Below are 21834 nucleotides of genomic sequence, written 5' to 3'. Positions count from 1 at the left end.
CCCAAATGAAATGGGCTCCCGGGCTCAAAAATTTCCTTTTGGTGTCCTTGTTCATCATACCAAATTTCATAGCTTTATCATGATTTGCCGCTTACTTACAGTTTGCCACTGCACTAATCAATTCTAATTATACATGATCACTCAGATCATAAAAATAATGAATTAAAAAAAAAAATACAAAAAAAATATTTGATTAAATTTTGAATTCTTTCTGAAAAGGTTAAATATTCATCAAAAAATGTTCAATTTTTCCGTTGTCTTGTTGAGGTTATTTAGCCATAATTTCTCAACAGGTCTCATAAAATTTCAAAAAACCTGAAAAACTACTTTACCTATCCTATATCTTAGAAATACAAATAGGTAGTCGTAATTTCAAGAACGTACCTGTTCGACCCATAAATTGGTGGTCATTATTTGGTTCTTCAAGTTCTGCAAACAAAAGTAAAAACAAATATTAATTTAATTAAAATGAATTGAAATAGGCTATAAATAAAAAAATTGATAGAAAATGAGAACATATCTAGGTGTATATGTATTCAAGTTACACGATGTCAACTCAACGTATAAGAATGGGAATAAATTAAAGACATAAAGAGTAGCAAACTTGGAACGTATGTCACCTATAAAACAAAATTCAAATGACTGCATAAAGAAAACAACAACATGCTATGAGACAAATGTTTCGAAATAGACACAACTTTTCAAGTTGGTTTTTCTTTTTTCAAAATATTTTCAAAAGTTCGTACTCGTAAGGCTAAAAAATTAGACTTTCTAACGATACGCAAACATTTTCTCGAAAAAAATTATGAGTTTGACTAAACTGTTTTCTATGTTTTTGAAACATGAAAGATGATATTGTGCTGTATACACATGTGTGAATAATTACATTACAATTTTTACATACAAGACCTAGTTCGCGTAGTTTCGCAAAAAACTTCCTTCAAGGATGAAAATTTACTAGAAAAGTAAGCTTCTCTGAAATAAGAAACTTTTCAACACCAAACTCCAATAGCTCAATATTTTTGACATTTATTCTGTAAGTATCCATTTCCATAGGCAATTCAGGGGGTGGGATATTTTTAATTCAAACCAGTACAAAATAATGCACAATAATTTCAAGATATTATCCCCCCCTGTTCTTGTCTCTTTCTAAAATCACTTTTGCGTCACTGAAGATTGATTTCAAACTCAATGTTTTCATTAACAATGCTCAAGCAGAACCAGAAGTTAAATGCCTCGAATTGAATACTTGCGTTTAATATTTCACCGCAAGGTACGAATTTCGCTTCGTTCGATGTACGTTGCAGGTAGATATCGCCTTTATACGAGTCGAAAATTCCTGCACCGAAATATTTCCTGCAAATAGGTTTAAGTATTTCATCGTTATCAGAGTACTACACGTTTCAATTGCAAGCGCATGCAATTTAGGATTATTTCCTCGCCTCAGGTATCCGATACGTCAACGACAATTGCAATTATTCGCATTCATTAAACAATACCTATTAGCAATCAAATTATGCATAGATCAACGAACCGCCACGCCGACAAAACCACATTGAAATATTCTCTTCGTAAATCCTATTCCCATTTAAATTAACCACAAACTATTCGAATAACGTAACGCGCAGATGAGCTGCACGTATTTATTCATTATGCTGTCGAAAATCACAGGAAAAATGTACAAGTGAGGAGATGTTTCGCATTAAAAATCAAATTTAGTTTTAGAATTTAAAAAAATTTAATTTTACCTACTTGAAAAATGAGTTACCTTTGTACATTTTTTCAATTATGGGTCCTTGGCTCCCTCCTTATAAGAATGTATTTCGACCTTAGGCTATCCGACTAAGTAATAATTTTGTCTCGTTTAAAATCCTCTACGAGTAAATATTTTTTCGCAATCGTTCCAACAAGTAATTAAATTATTTTTCGTCGAGGAGAAAAAAAGTCACTTGGATGCTTCTGAAATTTAAATTTCGAATTTATACGTCGCAAACTCCCGGTAAGTAATAAAATTTTGAAAAATATTACCAACCGCTTGCATCCCTCTTTAGATATTCTAAATGCAGGAAATTATTCACGAGTTGGTTGTTTTTTATGGCGTGTTCCATAAAAACCAACTCGAGCATTTTAAAACTATACAAGATACGATGATGAACATTAATTTCAGATTTTTTTCCCTTTTCTCATATCACGTGTGGTAAATATGGTGGAAATATGTAAGCTTAGTTGTGTCGTTTTAAACGTTCACTTGCACGTATTGCTTCCTCGACCTCGTTCTGTTGTACGATTTTGGTTTGATATTCTCGAAACCTATTCCCAAAGTGATAATTTCATACGAAATGATAACCTCGAGTCGTTTAATTGCTCGTATACAAATTAAATACATATGCTTATGCACATTCCAGTCACTGGTATCCGCAATTAATACTCATTTTATTATCACGTCGAGTCGAGATGAACACATTATCGAGATTTTGCTCGATTGTATTTGTATGTTCGATGTTCATTGCTGAAATTTCTAAACCAGCAGAATTCTTCGTACGAACTCTAGAAAAAAATTGCCTTCAAATCATATGTAGCGAAGATCGAGGTGACAGTTTTAACGAAGGCATAGCAAATTTATAGGTACCAAATTAAAAATTTAGGGTATGCTGTGAGCCAATTTTGATAATGTCACGGGGACTTAGGCAATTACACTGTTACACCTTTAAAGCACATAGTACACATACATTGTGATCGCAGGCACGAGGCTAGGAAGCAAGGTGGCAGCTGTAGCATTCCAGGGTTAGTTCCAGGGAGTTCCGTTCTAGGGGTAGTTCCCAAGGTATCATGGAGCAAGGTCGGGTGTAAGAGAGAGAGAGAGAGATATCCGCTAACACCCCCTCCCAACCGACCGGGCAAAATGATAACAAGAACAGAACTTTCACTTTTTAGAGCCACGCAACACAGAGATAAAAATCTCTTCTTGCTACTCTGTTTACGAAGTTACCTTTGAAAGACAAACGACTCAGAGACTAGTCTCTTCTTCGTAGCAGTAAATCAAGTATCACAGAGACAAAAAAAATCTCTTCTATACTTAATTGCAAGTAAACTTTGAACTTTTGTACAACATTTATTTTATTCACGTAAGTAAGTAATCTCAGGGAATGTAAAACTCTTATCATAAACGTAAGTACACAAATACGTTCGCGAATGGAATACATACTATAATACAAGGGAGACCGGTCTTACATCTATCTTTTGAATGCGTTTTGGTTCACGAATTACAAGAACCGCAGCAGTTTATCTCTACAAGAACGGAAAGGTTCTTGTAGTAGAGCTTTTGTCAAGATATCAGCTAGTTGGTTCACTGAGCTGACTTGCTCAACTTTCATTAAGTTTTGGTTGATATATTCACGTATTTTTAAGTAGCGAATTTCAATATGTTTTAGTCTACCTTTACCAACACTATTGTATGCCTGTTGTAAGGCAGCAAAATTATCTTCGTAAACAGTGACTGGGAATACGTTTAGATCGAGGGTTTCTTTTGTTAAATGTCCTATAAATAGGATATCGAGTGTTGCTTCATTTAAAGCAATAAACTCCGCTTCGCAGGTATGCTGGGCAATACATTTTTGGAGTCTTGAGCTCCAAGCGATGGGTGTACCACATAAACGAACTATGAAACCAGTGGTAGATTTTCGAGTAGAAATATCACCAGCATGGTCGGCATCTACAAATGCATCAATTAAACCTGCTGGATTTAATGATGAAAAAGTTTCATTTACTTGCTTCGGACAAGATATTCCCAAACCTGGTGTTTCTTTTAGGTAATGAAGAATTCTCTGTGCCAAAGTCCAGTGTAATGGAGTTGGATTCGTTTGAAAGCGAGCTAAATAGTTCACTGCAAAGTTTACATCTAGGCGAGTATAATTTGTAAGGTACATAAGAGCTCCTAAAAGTTGTCTGTAGGGAAACGTTTTACCATTTAATTCTATCACTTTTACGTCATTATGAGCAGAAATTGGCGGCATAGGAATACAAGACCATTTTAATTCATGCAAACTAGACTGATAGAATTTTTCAATTATCGAGTTAGTATAAGAAGTTTGATGCAAAAAGAGAAAATTTTCGCGTTTTTCTACTTCAATACCTACAAACATTTTTGGAAAACCTAAATTTTTCGTTTCAAAACGTTTTGATAAAATGTCAATAAATTCATCAATTGCTTGAGAATTATTTCCAGTTACTAGAAAATCATCAATGTAAATAATTAACATAATAAAATGTTTTCCAATCATTTTTGTATAAATACAGGGTTCACGAGGGTTACAAATAAAACCACAAGAAATTAAAAATTCATGAAGTGTTCGATTAAAACATTTAGGCGCAATAGCGAGCCCATAAAGGGCTTTATAAAGTTTACAAACCAATTTTTTACGATCAACATTTAGTCCTAAAGGGATAGACACATATTTTACTCTGTCAATTTTTCCATTTAAAAACGCATTTACCAGATCAAGTTGAACTACTTTCCAACCAAACAGTGATACAATAGAGAAAAACCATCGAATTGTTGCAGTGGAAGGTGTAGGGGAGGCGGTATCTTGTTTCAGATACTTTTCTTTATCTCTACAACCAACTACTACGAGTCTAGCTTTATACACTCCGTTTTTCTTTACAGTGAATACCCATTTTAAAGGTAGAATTTGTATATTATTGGGTCTTGGTACAATATCCCAGACCTCATATTTACTCATAGCATCTAGTTCTTTTTGAATAGCTGGGTTCCAATTTTTAGCATCAGATCCGTTAACTGCTTGATTATAAGTTAGATTTTGGATCTGATGAGCTGTAAACATTCTCTTATCATACTGGCCAAAGTGATCATATAAAATTTTTAATGAGTTGACACAAATTTTATCGTCATCTTCATCCCAGTTGTAATCAATGGTGGTGACCTCTTCTTGTGCTTCATCTGTATCACTATCAGTTTCAAGTGTTTCGAGTGAAGTAGTAGAGGTCGCATCAGTTGCTTGGGTATCATCTACGTTTTCGTTTACATCTACATTTACGTGTACATTTGATGGAATGTTGAGAGGCGAAGGTGTAGAACTTCCCCCTCCATTCCCGGCATCATCTAAGTTATTAAAAAGTTGCAATACTTTACCTGACATTTGATCATTTACTGGAAAATCATCTTTGAAAAGAAAATTTTCCTGAACAGCTATACTACAGACATTTTCAGTTTTATGAGTTTGAGGATCAAAAATTATATAACCTGTGTTTGTGTAACCAACTAGGTAAGTAGAGTTTGATTTTTCATCAAACTTTTTACCCTTTGCCAAAGTTTCATCTAAATTTTCAACTCTAGAGCCAAAAATTTTGAGTTCTTTCAAGTCAGGTCGTTTATTATATACTTTTTCGAAAGGAGTGATAAAATTAAGTCCAGCATGAGGAGTCCTATTATAGAGCCAGCACGCAGCATCTACAGCTAGGCCCCAGAAATTTGCCGGCATGCCAGCCTCGCAAAGTAAAGCTCTAGCACGTTCACATAGAGTTCGGTGTGACCTTTCAACTAGACCATTATGTTCGTGACAGTATGGTTCTGAGAAGTCTAGCCTAACATCAAATTTATCGAGCACTTCGCGAGTGGCTTTGCAATCGAATTCCTTACCATTATCACAACGTAATAAATTGAATTGTCCAGGATTCGGATATAATGCTCGGAGCTCACGATAAGCTTCATGTAAGAAATTAGGAGTTTCACTTTTAGATTTCATAATGAAGATTTGTAAAAAACGTGAGTAGTCATCAATTACAGATAAAATATACCTATTCTTTTTGACAAATGTAGGTGGTGAGATTTCACCAATAATATCAGCATGCAGAATTTCGCCTACTCTTTTTGCTCTTTCCCTATCTTTTGAAAATACTTTTCTCGTCAGTTTGGACTTTGCACAAACCTGACAGTCATTTATAGTGGTAGTAGCAATAAGATCGTCTACACCATCAGTTACACCTTTTAATTTATGCATATAATCACTTGAGATATGGCCCATTCTTTTGTGCCAAATAATACCTTGAAGTTTCAATTTCTCAATTTGCTGTGGAGTTAATAATCGTCTACGTGCTCTTAATTTATTTCGATTAATTTTATTGTCTGTTAGGGGGAAATACTACGTTACCTCCGGTGAGGGGTAGATTTCCACTGTCTCGCCCCCAGGGGGTACTACGACAATCCCAACAATATACACGGGGACTTATACGTCAATAAACCAATGAAGAGGCATAGCACTGTTCATACAATATTTATTCACATACAAGTAAAATGGTCACCTAGTCATACAGGTGACACGATACAATACGGTGGTATTCTTCTGCTGAGCGTCGTATATAAACGTAGAGGCCAGCGTTAAAGCTCTGCTACGTCAATAAGATAATATACAACTGCACAGAGGCAGGAGCTTTCGGCAGGGTCTACCTCTGGATGGAACGAATCCACCAGAGGGCGCTAAACCAGTTAGCTTACCCCCAGCCTGGGCATAATTACCCCACTAGGTAGGTAACTAGGAGTCCCTAGTCCCCACTACATATGCCCCGGGGTCCGCGGCTGGCACGGCCCTAAGGCCACGTCTAGTCACGAAGCCCCAAAAGTGGACCAAAAGGCCACTCCGTAGTGGACCAGGGACTCTCCTGCCCCGCCTCGCTGACTTGAGGTGGTCGCTTAAACTGCGTCAAGGCCCTACCTAAGACGCTCAGCTAAGTACGTTACAAAATTCGCGGCTTAAAAATACACAAACTACAGCTACGAATTACAAACAATTCACAAAATTGTACAAGGAATTTACACAAATACAAAATTCAATCTTACACACAAGATGTAGCTGCAATTAGACGCCGCTCTCTGGCTCCAGGATGCTCTGCTCCTTGGACCATGGACCAACTGGAACATGACCAGACCTGTGAAAGAACTTGCGACAATCGACACTACGTAAGTAGCTACGACTAATCTACGTCATTTTCTCTGCTTTCAGACACATCTGAGCCAAACTGACGACAACCAGGTCATCGACCTTCGACCCAGCATCCTCAAGACAGATTTCAGGTATACGTCATCTTTCTATTTGATGACTAATTCGTATAATTAATTCACCTGTCTTGTTGTCTACAGGTACCTGAATGTCTCGTCGCATGGTTCTAAGTCCAGACTGTCAATGTCTATCAACATTTGCTGACTTTCACCGACGTCAAGATCTGCGACAATTACTGCGCCAGGGTTCACTGACCTCTCACGGGAAGTAACACTTTACACCCTTTCTTTGACCAGTAATTAAGAATGAATTACTTTGTGTGTTTTCTCTTCACAGGTCTACGGCAAATTCTCACGTCAATGGTCTCATTCACCTCGCATTCCAGAGTGTCTTTGCATTGAAATAAACTGGAGTCAACTTTGGCCAGAATTTATTTCTGCATGTAACGCATACGTATTATAAATGCAACGACAAAACACATTACATTTATCACGAAAAAACAATTTTCAAAGGCAACGACAAAAGACAAATTTTTCGAGTGTAAGCTCACTTCATGGCTCATTTTTCGACACAAAATTTTCACCAAGTTCTAAATACTTGGCAAAAACAATCTTTCGTCATTACAAAAAATTTTCTCGATCAAAGCAAAAGACAATAAACACTTTGAATAATGAAAGTACAAAATGTTTCAGCTACGACAAACTAGAACAAAAATTTTCGACAAAAAAAAAAAATGGAAAATAGGCACAATTTATGGCACTTAAAATTTGTTCCAAGTAGCTTAGGAAAAAACATTACAAAACAAAAACATTATTAGGAAAAAATAACATTTCAAAAATAACAGTATAATATTAGGAACTTTGACCCTTTACAAAAAAAAATCAAAGCAATACCAAAAATAAAAATAAACAAAAACTAACGACAAGAAATTCCCAAAAGGCACACGTACTGGCCTTTTGCCTCGAATCAAAAGCAGCATTTTTACAAAGACGAGCTTACGGTGTCGTCTCCGTTTTCGAGGTGAATTTTCTGTCTGCGCAAAATTAACAAAATATTAGACAAAAATATGCGCATGCGACACTTTCGACAATTGGCATACAAAAACGCGAAATACATCCGACTCTGTCGGCGGTTCTCTGCGACAGAAAAAGAAAAACAACAGGTTGGAGCGTGTAAACCACTTCTGGCTCGCTACCACTAATGGCAATTTATACGACAAAAGCAAAAAAAAAATTTTCAGCTGCTTAGCTTTGCAACTTTTTAACTAGAGCTTTTTACCTCCTTATTCTTCGCCATCCATTTTCGTCCAGCTCCACTGCGTCGTCATTATCGGGATCTCTTTCGGGGTTCATGACAAATCTTTTTAGAAAGCGATAGTAAAAGTCACTTATGGTCACGGCTACGACAGTATACATAAGCAATTAAACGTACGTAATGAACGTGCTTAAAACATAGGCGACAGGTATGCAACGAACAATCAAGGCATATGCATAGAAATAAAAATGCAACATGATAATAAAATAATGCCAAACTGATTTAAAATTTACCTTATGTCACACTATGTCAGAAAAGATGATGCTATCACCAACCAAAACCGTCAATTCGCAATACTATCGCCAAACCAAAGTCGCCAAATTACAGCCAATTGCGACCACGTTCTCAAACACTGCATCGTAAAACACATGACAAGTGAGTACATGACATAGCACCACTGCATCGAAAATGCATAATAAAAGGGTTGAAAATATTTGTAAAAATTTACCTCACTTGTCTAGCAGGATATTGAACTAAGTATTAGCCTATCTCTAGGCCTACCGCGACATATTTGGCAATTTTGCCACAATCCAAAAAATACACCAATTCACTGACCACTATGCCAGAAAATATTGCGCTGCACAATGACACAAAAGAGCATTAATTGATGCGAATCATAGACAAATCAACGGACAACAAAGAAAGTAAAAAATGCACCCACGTGGATGTTTAAAACTTAGCCAGGCCAAGGTGCAACTTACTCAAAAAATGCGGCCTCCAATGAGCTTACGACGACAAACAGCGACTAGAATCGCGCAGCATAATTCATTACGGCTCTAGGTATTAAAAAACAATTACCAATTACTTGAAAATTCGAGCCAACTACAGAGTAAAAGATATACACGCGACAAAAAGTAACTCGAAAGCCATCTTACCAAATTATAACAAGTCGTACGCGGAAATGCGGCCAATTTCACAGCAAAACGCGTATTCTTTCGCAAAACTTTACCTGCGAATACTTCGACACAATTTTTGGGGCTTAAATGACATGAATTCGCAAAAAATGCAGTACTTTTATCTACAACACGTTGAAAAAATGCCCACAAATTACCAAATTACAACGAACTTGCCATACTGTGCAATATTGAGCTAAACAAGCAGCAAACAATGATCAAAACGTCTGCCCAACGTTTCACTTCGTTGGTCCATTGTTATCCAGCGGCACAGTTCGTGGAGGCTCGTCAAACACCCCCACGACCTGCCCTAACGTTGTTGATAGCGAGGCAGGTTTCTATCACCCCGCGGACCGCGCCTACACGCTTGGCTACGTTGTGGTGTGGCAGTTTCGTTGCATTGCAACGTCACTGCCTTGTTCTGATGCATTTCCGAGAAACAAAAGTAGGTCTGCGACATTGGAAGGCCTTATAATTAGGTTAAAATGTATTTCAGTCGCCTGAATAAAATACTGCGACCAAAACATCGATTAAAATATTGGTTACAATAAATAAAACTTTAAAACTATGTACAAAAAATTAAAATACCATTGCCAAGCAATGATAGGAGATTTCTGCGACTGAAAAACTTGAATACAGAAAAAGACTTCAACACCACGCCAAATTTGAACGAAAAATGAACTGAAAAATCAGTCACACTCTTCCATCACCTCGTCATATTTTTCCACATAGTTTTCGTACATAACAACGAACATGATACGTTGGTAAGTTACCAATTTTTCCATAGCAATGAAATTGGCAGTTTTCTTCTTACGCCTCCTATCACTAGTGGGAGGTGGGCTTTTATCATCGTCAGCTTTTTTAACTGGAATTTTCTTCGTGCGATTTCTTTCTTTATTTTTCAACTTGGCATCTTTGATCAACTTTTTACCATCGTCAGGCACACCTGTTGACCTAATAATGCACTTCTCAATCTTTTTATTTTCTTTTTCGTCCAAACTGCGTCTGGCATGTTTTTTCAGCCTTTGAAACTCCAGCAGTTTTTTATCTCTATTTTCAGCAGTCAACTCTTGCTCTTTTTTACGGAGCTCGCGAGCCAACTGCCGAGCCGCTCGCTCAGCAACCTGATTGGGCACCTCCGGGTCAACTACGTCTACGTCATCGTCCTCTCTGACCTCGTCAATTTCATGCCTTTCGACCAGTTTTGGAGTGACTCTCTCTTTGATTTTTTCAATCAGAGGTCTTGTGTCTGATTTTGATTGCAATTTAGGGTCACTTTTTAGCTTCTCCTGTTGTTCAAGGCTTAAATACAACGTCATTTGCCTTGCATTCACTATCTGTTCATCTGCGTCATTTGCGACACTTTTCACACGATAGGCATTGTCACCTACATGCTTCATTACAATGTAGGGCCCAAACCGTTTTGGGAACAATTTTTTAGACACACCCTTATCGTATGAACTTTGGCGGTGTTCTGTCAGCATGACAAATTCACCTTCCTGATAACAGATAGGATCGCCTTTGAGCTTGTAAAAAGCGACTTCATCTTTTGCACGTTGCATTTTACGCTTTTCGCGTATAAAAGAGAGTAACGCCTGTTGGTCAGTCATCTCATCAACCCTAAGGTCAATGAGCTCTTGCGTATAAACGGCCTTGCGAGCCAGTTTATCTGCGGCATGATTATTTCGGTCAAAGCTTCTCGCTGGCGTATGTTTAAGTTCAAAGCTTTCAAATTTCTCCTTGAGCTCCAAAATTTCCTGGAAAATTTCTTTGTGTACTACTGGCTTTCTGTCAGCATTTTTCCAGTTGTTTATTTTCCATTTAGCCACGTTGAAATTTATGGCCGTCGTCAAATAGCAGGAGTCAGAGAAAATTTTGCCTTTTCTAACGCCAATTTTGAGCATCAGCTTCATAGCTGTACTCAACGCAATCGCCTCCGCGAGGTTATTCGTATTCCGGTATCTTGGGTGACTAATCCGCTCAGATATGTTGAAGTCACCTGAGGGAGTCCAAGCCACTCCAATGCCAGCAATGGCGTCACTGGAGCCATTGTTGGAGCAAGCTCCATCTACAGCAGCCCAGTGGTAGCCATCTTCGTCCTTAATCAGTTTAGCCAAGTCAATGGGTTTTTCCATAAACTCAGCACTGGTGACAGAATTAGGATTTTTGTCAAGCTGCTCCTGCTGCAGCTTTTTGAGCAGGAATTGAGGGTTCAATTTAGCAGGCTTGACAGGCAACTGAGCAGCGAATTCGTCTTCGATGCCCCATACGTCATTGGGTTTGACCCCCAACTCCGTAGGGGTGTTGTTAATTTCAGACTCAATTCTTTCGACATACTTGTGCCACCCATGATGGGTGTACTCGTCATCCTCTGCGTCATTGTTGAGTTTAACTCTCAACCTGTCGCCAATTATTCTCATCGTACGCTCGACAAGTGATGACTGGGGGTTATAGGTGGTAGTATGACCCACTTTGACATCGTGACTTTTTAACATGTCATTCCAGTCAGCACTTCTGAACTGAGTCCCATTGTCAGTTATTACCTTTCTGACCTTATGACCTGCGGCTTCAATATCAAGCAGTACCATTTCCATGGCTTCGACAACTTCGTCAGCTGGAATTTTTTCCAGTGGAAGAATCCACACTTTTCCAGTGAAGACACACTTCGCCACAAAGAGGTACTTCGGCTCACCAGCCTTATTGGCTATCGGACCGCAAAGGTCAGCTGAAATAACATCGGCAATCGTAAAAGCTTCAATCTGAGAGAATTGGAGCCTCTTTTTCTCACTGTAGCCCTTATTAGATCTGCAAGTTATGCACTCACTAGTGATTATTCTCGTGATTTTCGTGATATTTGGAGAATAATAAAACCGCTTGAACACAGCTTCCAACTTATGAGCGCCAATATGCCCATACATCTCATGTAGGTACACAATTGTGTCTCTGAACAGCTCATTCGGCATAACTGGTATTCTGGAGCCATCCATGAACTTTCGATACAAAACTTCAAGTCCATTTTCTCTAACTACGGCATACTTCGCCATTAATTTCTTTTTAGAGTCAAGTTGTTTGGCGTTCATATCGAGTTCATTAGCGCACAACTTACGCCTTATCTTGGTACACATTCTATCTTTCTCTTGGAAAATGTCAATGCGCCTAAGGTGTTCTATTATTTCATCTTTGACAAGTTCAACGAATGTGACCTTTTGTGGCACCATATTAGTCCAGCTGGTGTCATACAACGTCAATTCAGGAGCCTGAACGCCATACCACGCACCTCTGACCTTATGCTTAAGGTCATAAATGAGTTCGTAGCAATTCAGCTCCGTGATCCAGCCAGCTGCCTTGCGATGCACTTTGGCTAAAGTGCTGAACTTGTGGACAACTGACTGGAGATCACATCTGACATGTATACGACTACCGTGTAGCCATAGCTGGAGTTTATCTACGGCACGTACCAGTGAGTACATCTCACGCTCAATCAGAGTGTAGTTTTTCTGATGAGGCTTGAAGGAACTACTTGTGAACATAATGACTTTATCTACGCCATCTACGTTCTGATACAAACAGCCATTCATCGAGTCATCTGTGGCATACGTGTCTAAGTGCAAGTCAACACCTTTGACAGGTGCCATAATTTTGAATTCTCGAGAGAATTCCACTGTCAACTTGTCAACTGCGTCTTCTTGCTCCTTGCCCCAGATAAATGGCACTCCCTTCCTCGTCAAATCGTAAAGTGGCTTTACGATATCTTGGTAGCCTTCGATAAAACGGCTATAAATGCCAGTTAATCCAATTAACTGCAACACCTCACGAACATTACCTAGCTTTACTTTGCCAGTACGTGAGTTGGTCTTTTTCTTAATATGCGCCAAGTAACCATCAATCTTCTTACTTTGCTTTGCAATGGTACCAGTTGACAAATTGTACCCAAGATGGTCTGTAGACTTGACGAAAAACTTGCACTTATTCGGATTCAATCTGAGTCCATAGGTGCGCAAAATGTCAAATATCAGGATGAGTAACCTCAGCATTTCTTGGAAGGTCAGTGACCTCAAGAGCAAATCATCGACATACTTCGTCACTCCGGCAATATCAGGTATTATGGTGTTTATCATCTTAACAAATTCAGCTGAGCTAATTTTCAAGCCATATGGCAGCCTAACGAACTGATAGGTTCTGCCATCAACCTGAAATCCACAATACTTACGTGATTTTTTACTCAACACCAGCTGCCAAAAGGCAGTCACAAAATCAAGTGAAGAGAAAAACTTTGCCAAACCGTCTGTCGTAATGATACGATCCAACAGACCAGCAGTGTTGTAATTGGTTTCCAACAGTGGATTAAGCTCGACAGGATTAAGGCACAATCTCACACTGCCATCTTTTTTCTCATTTGGCACCAACGGGTTGATATACGTGGTGTCAGATGGCTCTGCGACACCTAACTCAATCATCTCAAAAAGAGCTCTTCTGATTTTATCAAGCTGCTTGTTCGAGGGGTTGTAGTTAGGACCGTGAAATTTGCGTATGTTTTCGGGGTCAATGAACTGTAACTCGACCTCCGGACCTGTATACTTGCCAGGATAGCGACTGAAAATGTCACCAAACTCAAGAAGTTCCCTGAGTGCTTCGTCAGATTCAGCTTTGGTGATTCGGCCTTCTCTCACTGCCTCGCCTAAAAATCTTTTGAGATTTTTCTCAAAAATTTCAGCTCCGTCATCTTTAGGCAGCCCTTCTTTACGAAAGAAGTTGGCAAGGTCAGCTCGAGCCACAATTTCAGTACATTTAGCAACGTCATCGCCAATTATTTCAGTGTCTTTCGAATACAGTTCTTCGTCTTTGTATTCGCCTCTTTTGGCAAAAGCTAGTTCTTCAGTCAATTTAGTGCCAGGTGGCTTACAAGTGGCCTTACCTGCATCTACGTCAATCGAAATTTTCAGCTTTTCCAACGACAGTTGCCCCAGTAACATTATTCTATTGTTACCAGGCATAACGAAGAATGGCACTTTCAACTTATGCCTGCCAAATTTCAATGGCAACACAAGCACTTTCTGCCAAGTTCTAACGACACGGTTATCAGCTAAACGACACTGCATAACTTTCTTCAAAAAAATGAAATCAATTTTATCACGATAATTCTTTATTAAATTATTGGCAGACACTTCGCTTATAATATTAGGGGTTGCCCCAGAATCGAGCTGAGTATACAACATAATATGGGCAAATCTTAGAGGTACAATACAGGTCTTAGATTTATCCAAATTCTCAATTTGGCTCCTCAGGAGAGGATCTATTGTCTCTAAGTCAGTCCGCCTTTCGTCAATGATGTCACTTTTCAGCGGATTAGTCGCCTGGTTGACATCTTCGGGTTTCTTGGCATCCAGTTGTGCACTCACTTTTTGTGCATTTGGCTGGGTGCTATCTGACGACACTTGATCAGCAGGTACAATCACTGGTTCATCCTTCCGCTCCTCTTGTCTCTTTTTCCACGCCTCGCAGGCGGCTACGGCTTTCTTGTGCCATTCAGGTGTCAGCCTGACATCTAGAGATGCCAATTCTTGGATTACTTTGGCAACAGATCGAGTAGCTGCGTCTTCTGGCATCTTTGACTTAGTCATCTCAGTCTCTTTACGATTAGTGACCAAGTAGTGTGCACCACTTTCTCCGTCAGTGACAACTTCGGCTTCGACATTTATGGTTTTTATGACACGTATGTCATCGCGATCAAAGACAGATTTTTTAACTTTGAACACGTGGTTATGGCATTTTTCGAGTTCAAAAAACAGCTCTTCTTTGCCTTTTTCATTAGGCACATAACCAACAGCCTTCTTCTTAAACTTGTTGCCACGTGGCACCATGTTGCCATCGCCGTCAGGCTGAAATTTCAGCCTTCCATCGTCAACTTTCGCCAATCTGACAAAAACTGCGGCAGGTGACCACCAAAGGGTGACAGAGCGATTATTGCACACTTCTTCGTAGATTCTACGCCAGGCAAAGTAACGCTTTGCTGAGACCATTTTTTGGCCTTTGGAGCGAGGATAAATCATCGGAAACAGAAGTTTAATGACCTTTACGCCTTTGCCTCTCAGCGCCACAATGACACTTCGAAGCAAACGCCTCAAATGATTGTCACGAAGGTTGCCATGGTTGAGCTCGTAGGTGCCCAATGACAACATGACTTTGTCCTTCGTAAACACACGTTTCTTTATGTGTTCGAGCACTGTAGCAATGGTACAGTGGCCACTGATCTTTTCACCGTCAAATTTAGGTAATTCATCTTCACCGTCGTGTTTTGGTCGATTTTCTCTGATGTATTGGGCGAAAGCATCGCCAATTATGTCAAATTCGGGATAGGGGAGCTCCGGGTCAGGGGGAGCTGTGGCGGTTACGCCTGCGTCTGACTGTCGTTTAAAGACTCGTCTGAATCGTATTCAGACGTGTCAGAAGCATCTGACATTAAATCATCAGAGTTTATTTCAGCTCCAGGATCTAAGTCAACGTATTCTGCGTCAGCTTGGTTGACTCTACCGCCATCTTTCCCTTTCTCACGTCTGGAATCCCTTTTACGATCATCATCTTTATTCTTGGATCCAGATCCGGAGGCACCTTGATCATTATTGCGCTTATCGCGTCTATCATCGCGATTTCTATCGTCTTTGCGCTTGTGATCATCTTTATTCTTACGATCATCGTTCTTCTTGGGTGCCCCAGTGGCACCACGATCGTCATTACTACGTCTATCACGTCGTGTGTCACTTGAGGCACGTCTGTCGTCATAAGATGCCGATCTACCGCCATTTTTCTTGCTATAGCCAGATTTGCGATTGTCATCAGACTGACTTTTCTGATCATAGGTATGTTTCTGCGTCGCTGAGGAGGACCTCTGCCTGTAACGATTGTGGAACTCTTCGTTCTTCGTAAGTTCAATTAAGCGCCTAGCGAACAGCAAGATGCTATTGCGCTCAGCACTCGTCACTCGGCACTGCAACATTTCATGCAATTTTTGGTAAACTGCATTAATGATCGTCCACTCAGTTGCTTCGACATTCGACAATACTCTAATCCATCTCAAAGCGATCGACGCCATATTAACGGATGAGTAGGCAGGTATGGTTAATGACCTGACATGAGTCATGGCATTTTCCTGCCTTTGCTGACTCCATGTTGTCTGCAAAAATGACCTACGCAACTCTACGTAATTCTTGATCGAAGTACTGCTCATCAGCCAGGTGGCAGCTGACGAGTGGGTGACTAACTTTCGGAACATACTGCAATAAAGCGACTCCGACGCCTGCATGCTATCCATAGCCTCTTCGAATTGGCGTACGAATAAATGCGGCTCGTATTGCATACTCTCATTGTACTCGATACTTAAGGCAGTCAACGTCTGCAATCTCAACGGTGTATAGCCGGCTGCATAATCGATATTGTCGTTTAATGGCTCAAATGCCAATCGCATGCCAAGCTCGACATATTGATTCACTTCATGATCAATAGCAACTTGTTGCTGTTGCTCCGGCTGCGGCACACTGCGCCGTGTTACATCTGAGCTACGACCTGACGACATTTGGGGGGGCTGAGACTGTTGAGGTCTCGCCGTAGGTCCATGTTGCCACCTTTCTGGTATGTCGTTCCACACAGAGTGGCTATTCGTACCAAATTGGCGGGCATCGGGTGGCTGCGCGATGTTCTCTGGTATATTGCTCATGTTACTTACATGAGTACGCGGTTGAGATCGTGATCTCTCTTCGTCATTTCGCGTAAGGCGCGCGAGCCTATTTTCTAAGTCAACGATTCGCTGGTTCATAACTTGCATGAGACCAGCTTCTCTGATTCTCGCTTCTCGCTCAGCTCTAAGCTCATTCGCGAGGTTCGAGACATTATTCATCGTCTGAGTCAAATTGTCGCCATGATTACACTGAGCAATAGTCAGCTGATCCCTTAGCTGGTCATGACGAGTCCTCCATGTTTGTCCGACCTCTCTTAAAGCACTCATCTGTTGTTGAGTAACTTGGTTCAACGTATTATGAACATCACCTAAGTCGCCACGCGTCTGAGACAAATATGCTTCGACATTTTCGACCCTGTTGCTGATCAACTCGCAGTTGTCACGTAACGAAGGAATACTTTCGTCAACATAAGCCTCTAGCGACACATTCGGTTGTCTATTTTGCACACGAACTAGTTGGTACTCAACTGACTGTTGCACGGGCCTAAAGTCATACGTACGCCATTCGCGCTGTTGTGCATTTGTGGCACTCGGCACCACGCGTGTGTTGACGTTTGCACCTGCGACAGCTTGTGTATTCGTCTGTGTATACACAGGAGGAGGTCCGACCGAAGAGGGCGGAGGGGGTTCGTCTCTGACATAAGCGGGAGGAGGGTCAGCTTCCCTCAAATTACGAAACGCTGGAAGAGTGCCAATTGGCACCTCTCTGGTATTGATATGCTGAGGAATGACTCTAGAGTTGTCAACTCCCAGCTCACGTGAGCGTTGTGAGATTTCGCGTATCACTTCAGCTTCCAAATCTGAGTCAGAGTCATCTTCGACAATTGGTCTATTATTTGGCTCAGGGTTCGTATTTGAGCCATTCGTGAATGAAATAGACCTTGGGTCACCAATCATACGATCTAGTGCACTGGGTGCACGACTGGTTTGACCATTAGACAAGCGACTGCTTGTCGACACATTCAGGTTTGGTTGGTCACCTGGCACCTGGGTGTCAGTCTGACCACGACTAATCGATGTGTTGTTAACCGAATTAGAGCTTTCTACTCGTCTGAAGCCCATTGCTTGTCCATCGTTGGTACTCTGGTGGTTTTGAGCACCTGTGTTCGAGTTTCCAGACACGACAAGATTGGACAGAGCTTGCTCCATGTCCAAGCTCGCCTGATCTGCGTCTAACTGCGACTGTACTTGCCCCGAGTCCGCCAGATTTCTCACAGAGTCAGAATTATTATTCCTGCGTCTGTGAAAAGTATCGTGTAACCTTTCGTTACAAGCTACCGCGGCAGATCTTTGGACTCGAGGTATCTGCGACGAGGTAGGACTATTCGAACGAGTATTGCTGGCATTTGAGCCAATGCTACGTCTATACTCAGTCAACTGATCTAAATTGGTATTATTTTGTACTCCAGGTTGCCTACCGCGCCCTGCGGCACCGTTAGCGGCGTTGCCACTCATAGCAACTGGAACACTACGACAAATTCAGGTAGGTTAGTGCTGTATAGGGGTCCGTGACCTCCTACACCACTTTCGTTGCAGGAAAAAACCTGCACGCGACAGTCACCTGGGTGTCAGTTGACACACAAGTGAAAAACACTACTTAACGTTATAACACTTTAAAACGAACGTTGACACTCGCGGAAATCGATCACATCGCGAGAAACGAACAAATAACGTAATAAAAAACACAATAAAATAAGTAAGCACTGACTGACCTGCGTAAACGTGTGGTTTGCTGGAAAAATCAATTTCCAGGAGACCCCAACCGCGTTGGTGCGCCAATGTTAGGGGGAAATACTACGTTACCTCCGGTGAGGGGTAGATTTCCACTGTCTCGCCCCCAGGGGGTACTACGACAATCCCAACAATATACACGGGGACTTATACGTCAATAAACCAATGAAGAGGCATAGCACTGTTCATACAATATTTATTCACATACAAGTAAAATGGTCACCTAGTCATACAGGTGACACGATACAATACGGTGGTATTCTTCTGCTGAGCGTCGTATATAAACGTAGAGGCCAGCGTTAAAGCTCTGCTACGTCAATAAGATAATATACAACTGCACAGAGGCAGGAGCTTTCGGCAGGGTCTACCTCTGGATGGAACGAATCCACCAGAGGGCGCTAAACCAGTTAGCTTACCCCCAGCCTGGGCATAATTACCCCACTAGGTAGGTAACTAGGAGTCCCTAGTCCCCACTACATGTCATTTTTTGTAACAACGTTTTTAGAATTATTACAAGTATCATCTAAATCATCTGATAAAATATGCGCTTCCAGTTTGAAAACGTCTGCTCGGACTTTTAGCAAGGTCACTTTTCGTTTCTCTTGTCTGGAAAAAATATAACCACTATTAGAGTTTAGGACAAAGTAAGTTTTCAAGCTTTCGTTGAACTTTTTAACACTTATCACATTATCAGTTGAACTTGGTACGTATTGTACATTTTCAAGTTCAATAAACATTTGTTTATCACCAAAGGTAAGTAATAATTTAAGAACCCCTGCACCAAGTGAAGCGCAATCCTCGTGAGACACGGAGGTGGTCACTGATTTAGGCGAAGGGTATGCTTTATAATTAATTAAGGAGTTCACATTCGAGACAATATGGTGACTTGAGCAAGAATCAGTCAAGAAAACATCGATGGGCAAATTATCAGTATTTATAGAATGAAAATTACCATTTTTACGAGGGGGTTTGGAACAATCTTTTGCTTCATGCCCGTAGCCGTGGCAGTTGAAACACAGACGTCCAGGATTGACACATGTCTCAGCTGTGTGGAAGTATTCGCTGCATTTTGAGCATTGTACAGCTCTTTTCTCATCTGGGCTCATGGATTTCAGTTTTAGTATTTGCTCATCTGTATATTTTCTCTTAGGCGGAGGTTGCACTGAACCAGTATTTCTCTTGTCGTCAGTGTGCCTCTTAGTAGAGGGAGCACCGGACGAATCGTTCGAGGATCTTTTTCTTTTATCTTTATCGTCTGTACAAATTACATTAACAAATATATCATTAATCGAATTATCAAGAACCGAAGATAAATCATTTACATTAGCGTTTAGTAATTTATCATTTGCATTATTTACATTTTCGTATATATTAATAACATCCGACTCATTACCTGAAGGTTTAGCAAGAGGTTGGCGAGGTATTGATTTGTGTTCTAATTGCAAGAAACCATCCTTAACAGTTTGGAACTCTGGCATGTCCGTGAGCGAGGCGATGTTATTATAAAAAGAAAAGTAAATTGTTTTCGGATCGTATATACCACTAATCTTGTTGAGAAACATCGAGGTAATAAACTCCTGATTAAAAGTAGTGCCCATTTGAGTGAAATCTTCAATGCAGTTCTCGAAGTCCGTAGCAAAACGTACTGGGTCATATCCAGGTTTAAAATAGACTCTGGCAAGGCGATTGTTCAGCTGTACATAATCCCTCATACGTGTGGTAGAGTAAGTTTTACTCAGTAAGTTGAAGGCATCGCATGCCGATTTCAAATTCTGGATGAGGTATGTGTTGGAACGAGAGAGTGAAGCTTGCAATACTTGCAAAGTTTGAGCGTTTAACACGTCGCGCCTACCTTGTGAGATATTCACAGCCTGTCCACCATCAGTTTTAATAAACGGAAGAAGCATTAATGCTTCCAGGCTCAATTCTAATTTAATTTTCCAGGATTTAAAATTCTTGTAGCCCTGCAATTTCTCCGATTCATGGAATGATGGAATAATAAACGGAGGCGTGCGGTAGGCCTTGTCCAGCTCCGCGAGCCTGCTCTCTTCAGTATTAGTATTAGTAACATTTGGTAGTACTAATTTACCCGATTGAATTAATGACACGAGAGTAGAAAATTGACCTGTAACCATCTGACGAATTTGTTCTTCTGACATTATAGGCGTTGCATTTGGCGGTGGTTGAACTGGCTGATCATTTTTTTCATTATTTGCTGCACCTGCACCTCCGGACCGCGTGTTCGGCATTTTAACGGTTTTTATTCAACGAGAATTTTACAATTTTTCACTTTTTTTATTAATTAACGACTGTACGTTATTGAATGTACGATTTTTCTTTTAAAAAAAATATAAAAACAGAGAGAAAAATAAATAAAACCACATTAAGTAAGTCATTAATGCATTAATGTCACGGGGACTTAGGCAATTACACTGTTACACCTTTAAAGCACATAGTACACATACATTGTGATCGCAGGCACGAGGCTAGGAAGCAAGGTGGCAGCTGTAGCATTCCAGGGTTAGTTCCAGGGAGTTCCGTTCTAGGGGTAGTTCCCAAGGTATCATGGAGCAAGGTCGGGTGTAAGAGAGAGAGAGAGAGATATCCGCTAACAGATAAGACCAGCTCCAGTGAAAAAAGCAAAAAGCAAGTGCACAAAATTCGCCAACCTAAAAGTACCTAATGAAATTCGCCATCCATTAAGAAACAATTCTTAATTGATACCGTAACTTAATCTAACAAACTTCACAATAACCGCCGCATCTATTCAAAATACTCATTAGAATGGTCTCCAGTGTTTTGTTGTTTTTTTTTTCACGATTTGCCTTTACGCCTTCTATTCGCTGGACAAAGACGAAGACGAAGAAAACGAGGTGCATTCTTGTCATTTATACCTTTTTGCACAAACGAGAAAGTTTTCTTCATTATTCTAACAGAGAGTAAAACAAAGTTCAAACTGTTTCCATTAATAAACACCGAGGTTTCTCTTTTATTTTTTTTCTTTCTACGCGTCGGCCTTATATTTTCTATAAGCCAGATAAAATGCCAAGTGTCGGGGTAGGTGTATTGTAATTAAAATGCGAAGAAGTTTAATTGGCGTGATTTTAATAAAAGTTGAAATTTTTTATGCTGGAGATGGCGAAAAATATAT

General features: G+C 40.2%; 2 protein-coding genes and 1 long non-coding RNA gene across 8 annotated transcripts in view; all 3 read right to left on the bottom strand.

The window, feature by feature from the left end:
• LOC135841720 (acetylcholine receptor subunit alpha-like) overlaps positions 1–21834 on the bottom strand; it is a 406867-nt gene that overhangs the window by 170843 nt on the left and 214190 nt on the right. For all 4 annotated transcript variants that reach the window (XM_065358853.1, XM_065358854.1, XM_065358852.1 and 1 more), the window contains exon 3: positions 385–429. In XM_065358853.1, coding sequence (XP_065214925.1) covers positions 385–429 — 45 coding nt within the window. The remainder of the gene's footprint in view (positions 1–384; positions 430–21834) is intronic.
• LOC135841722 (uncharacterized) lies at positions 7801–9651 on the bottom strand. 3 transcript variants are annotated; one of them, XR_010557986.1, is made up of 6 exons: positions 9203–9635; positions 9029–9103; positions 8776–8904; positions 8561–8679; positions 8292–8412; positions 7801–8149 (listed from the first exon to the last, which is right to left on the bottom strand). It is a non-coding gene; the product is annotated as an uncharacterized LOC135841722 (long non-coding RNA). The 3 variants fall into 3 exon arrangements; XR_010557987.1 differs by having other exon boundaries at positions 7801–8412; positions 8989–9103; positions 9203–9651; XR_010557985.1 differs by having other exon boundaries at positions 7801–8412; positions 9203–9636.
• On the bottom strand, positions 18869–21129 carry LOC135840529 (uncharacterized). The gene is made up of 3 exons (XM_065357124.1): positions 20077–21129; positions 19636–19938; positions 18869–19289 (listed from the first exon to the last, which is right to left on the bottom strand). The coding sequence occupies exons 1-3, from the start codon at positions 20930–20932 to the stop codon at positions 19270–19272; spliced, it is 1179 nt and encodes a 392-aa protein (XP_065213196.1). The 5' UTR covers positions 20933–21129; the 3' UTR covers positions 18869–19269.

Source organism: Planococcus citri, chromosome 3 (genome assembly GCF_950023065.1).
Source record: "Planococcus citri chromosome 3, ihPlaCitr1.1, whole genome shotgun sequence".
In the NCBI taxonomy this organism is placed as follows: domain Eukaryota; kingdom Metazoa; phylum Arthropoda; class Insecta; order Hemiptera; family Pseudococcidae; genus Planococcus; species Planococcus citri.
Note: the sequence above shows the minus strand (reverse complement) of the source record. Positions and strands in the feature narration are given on the sequence as shown.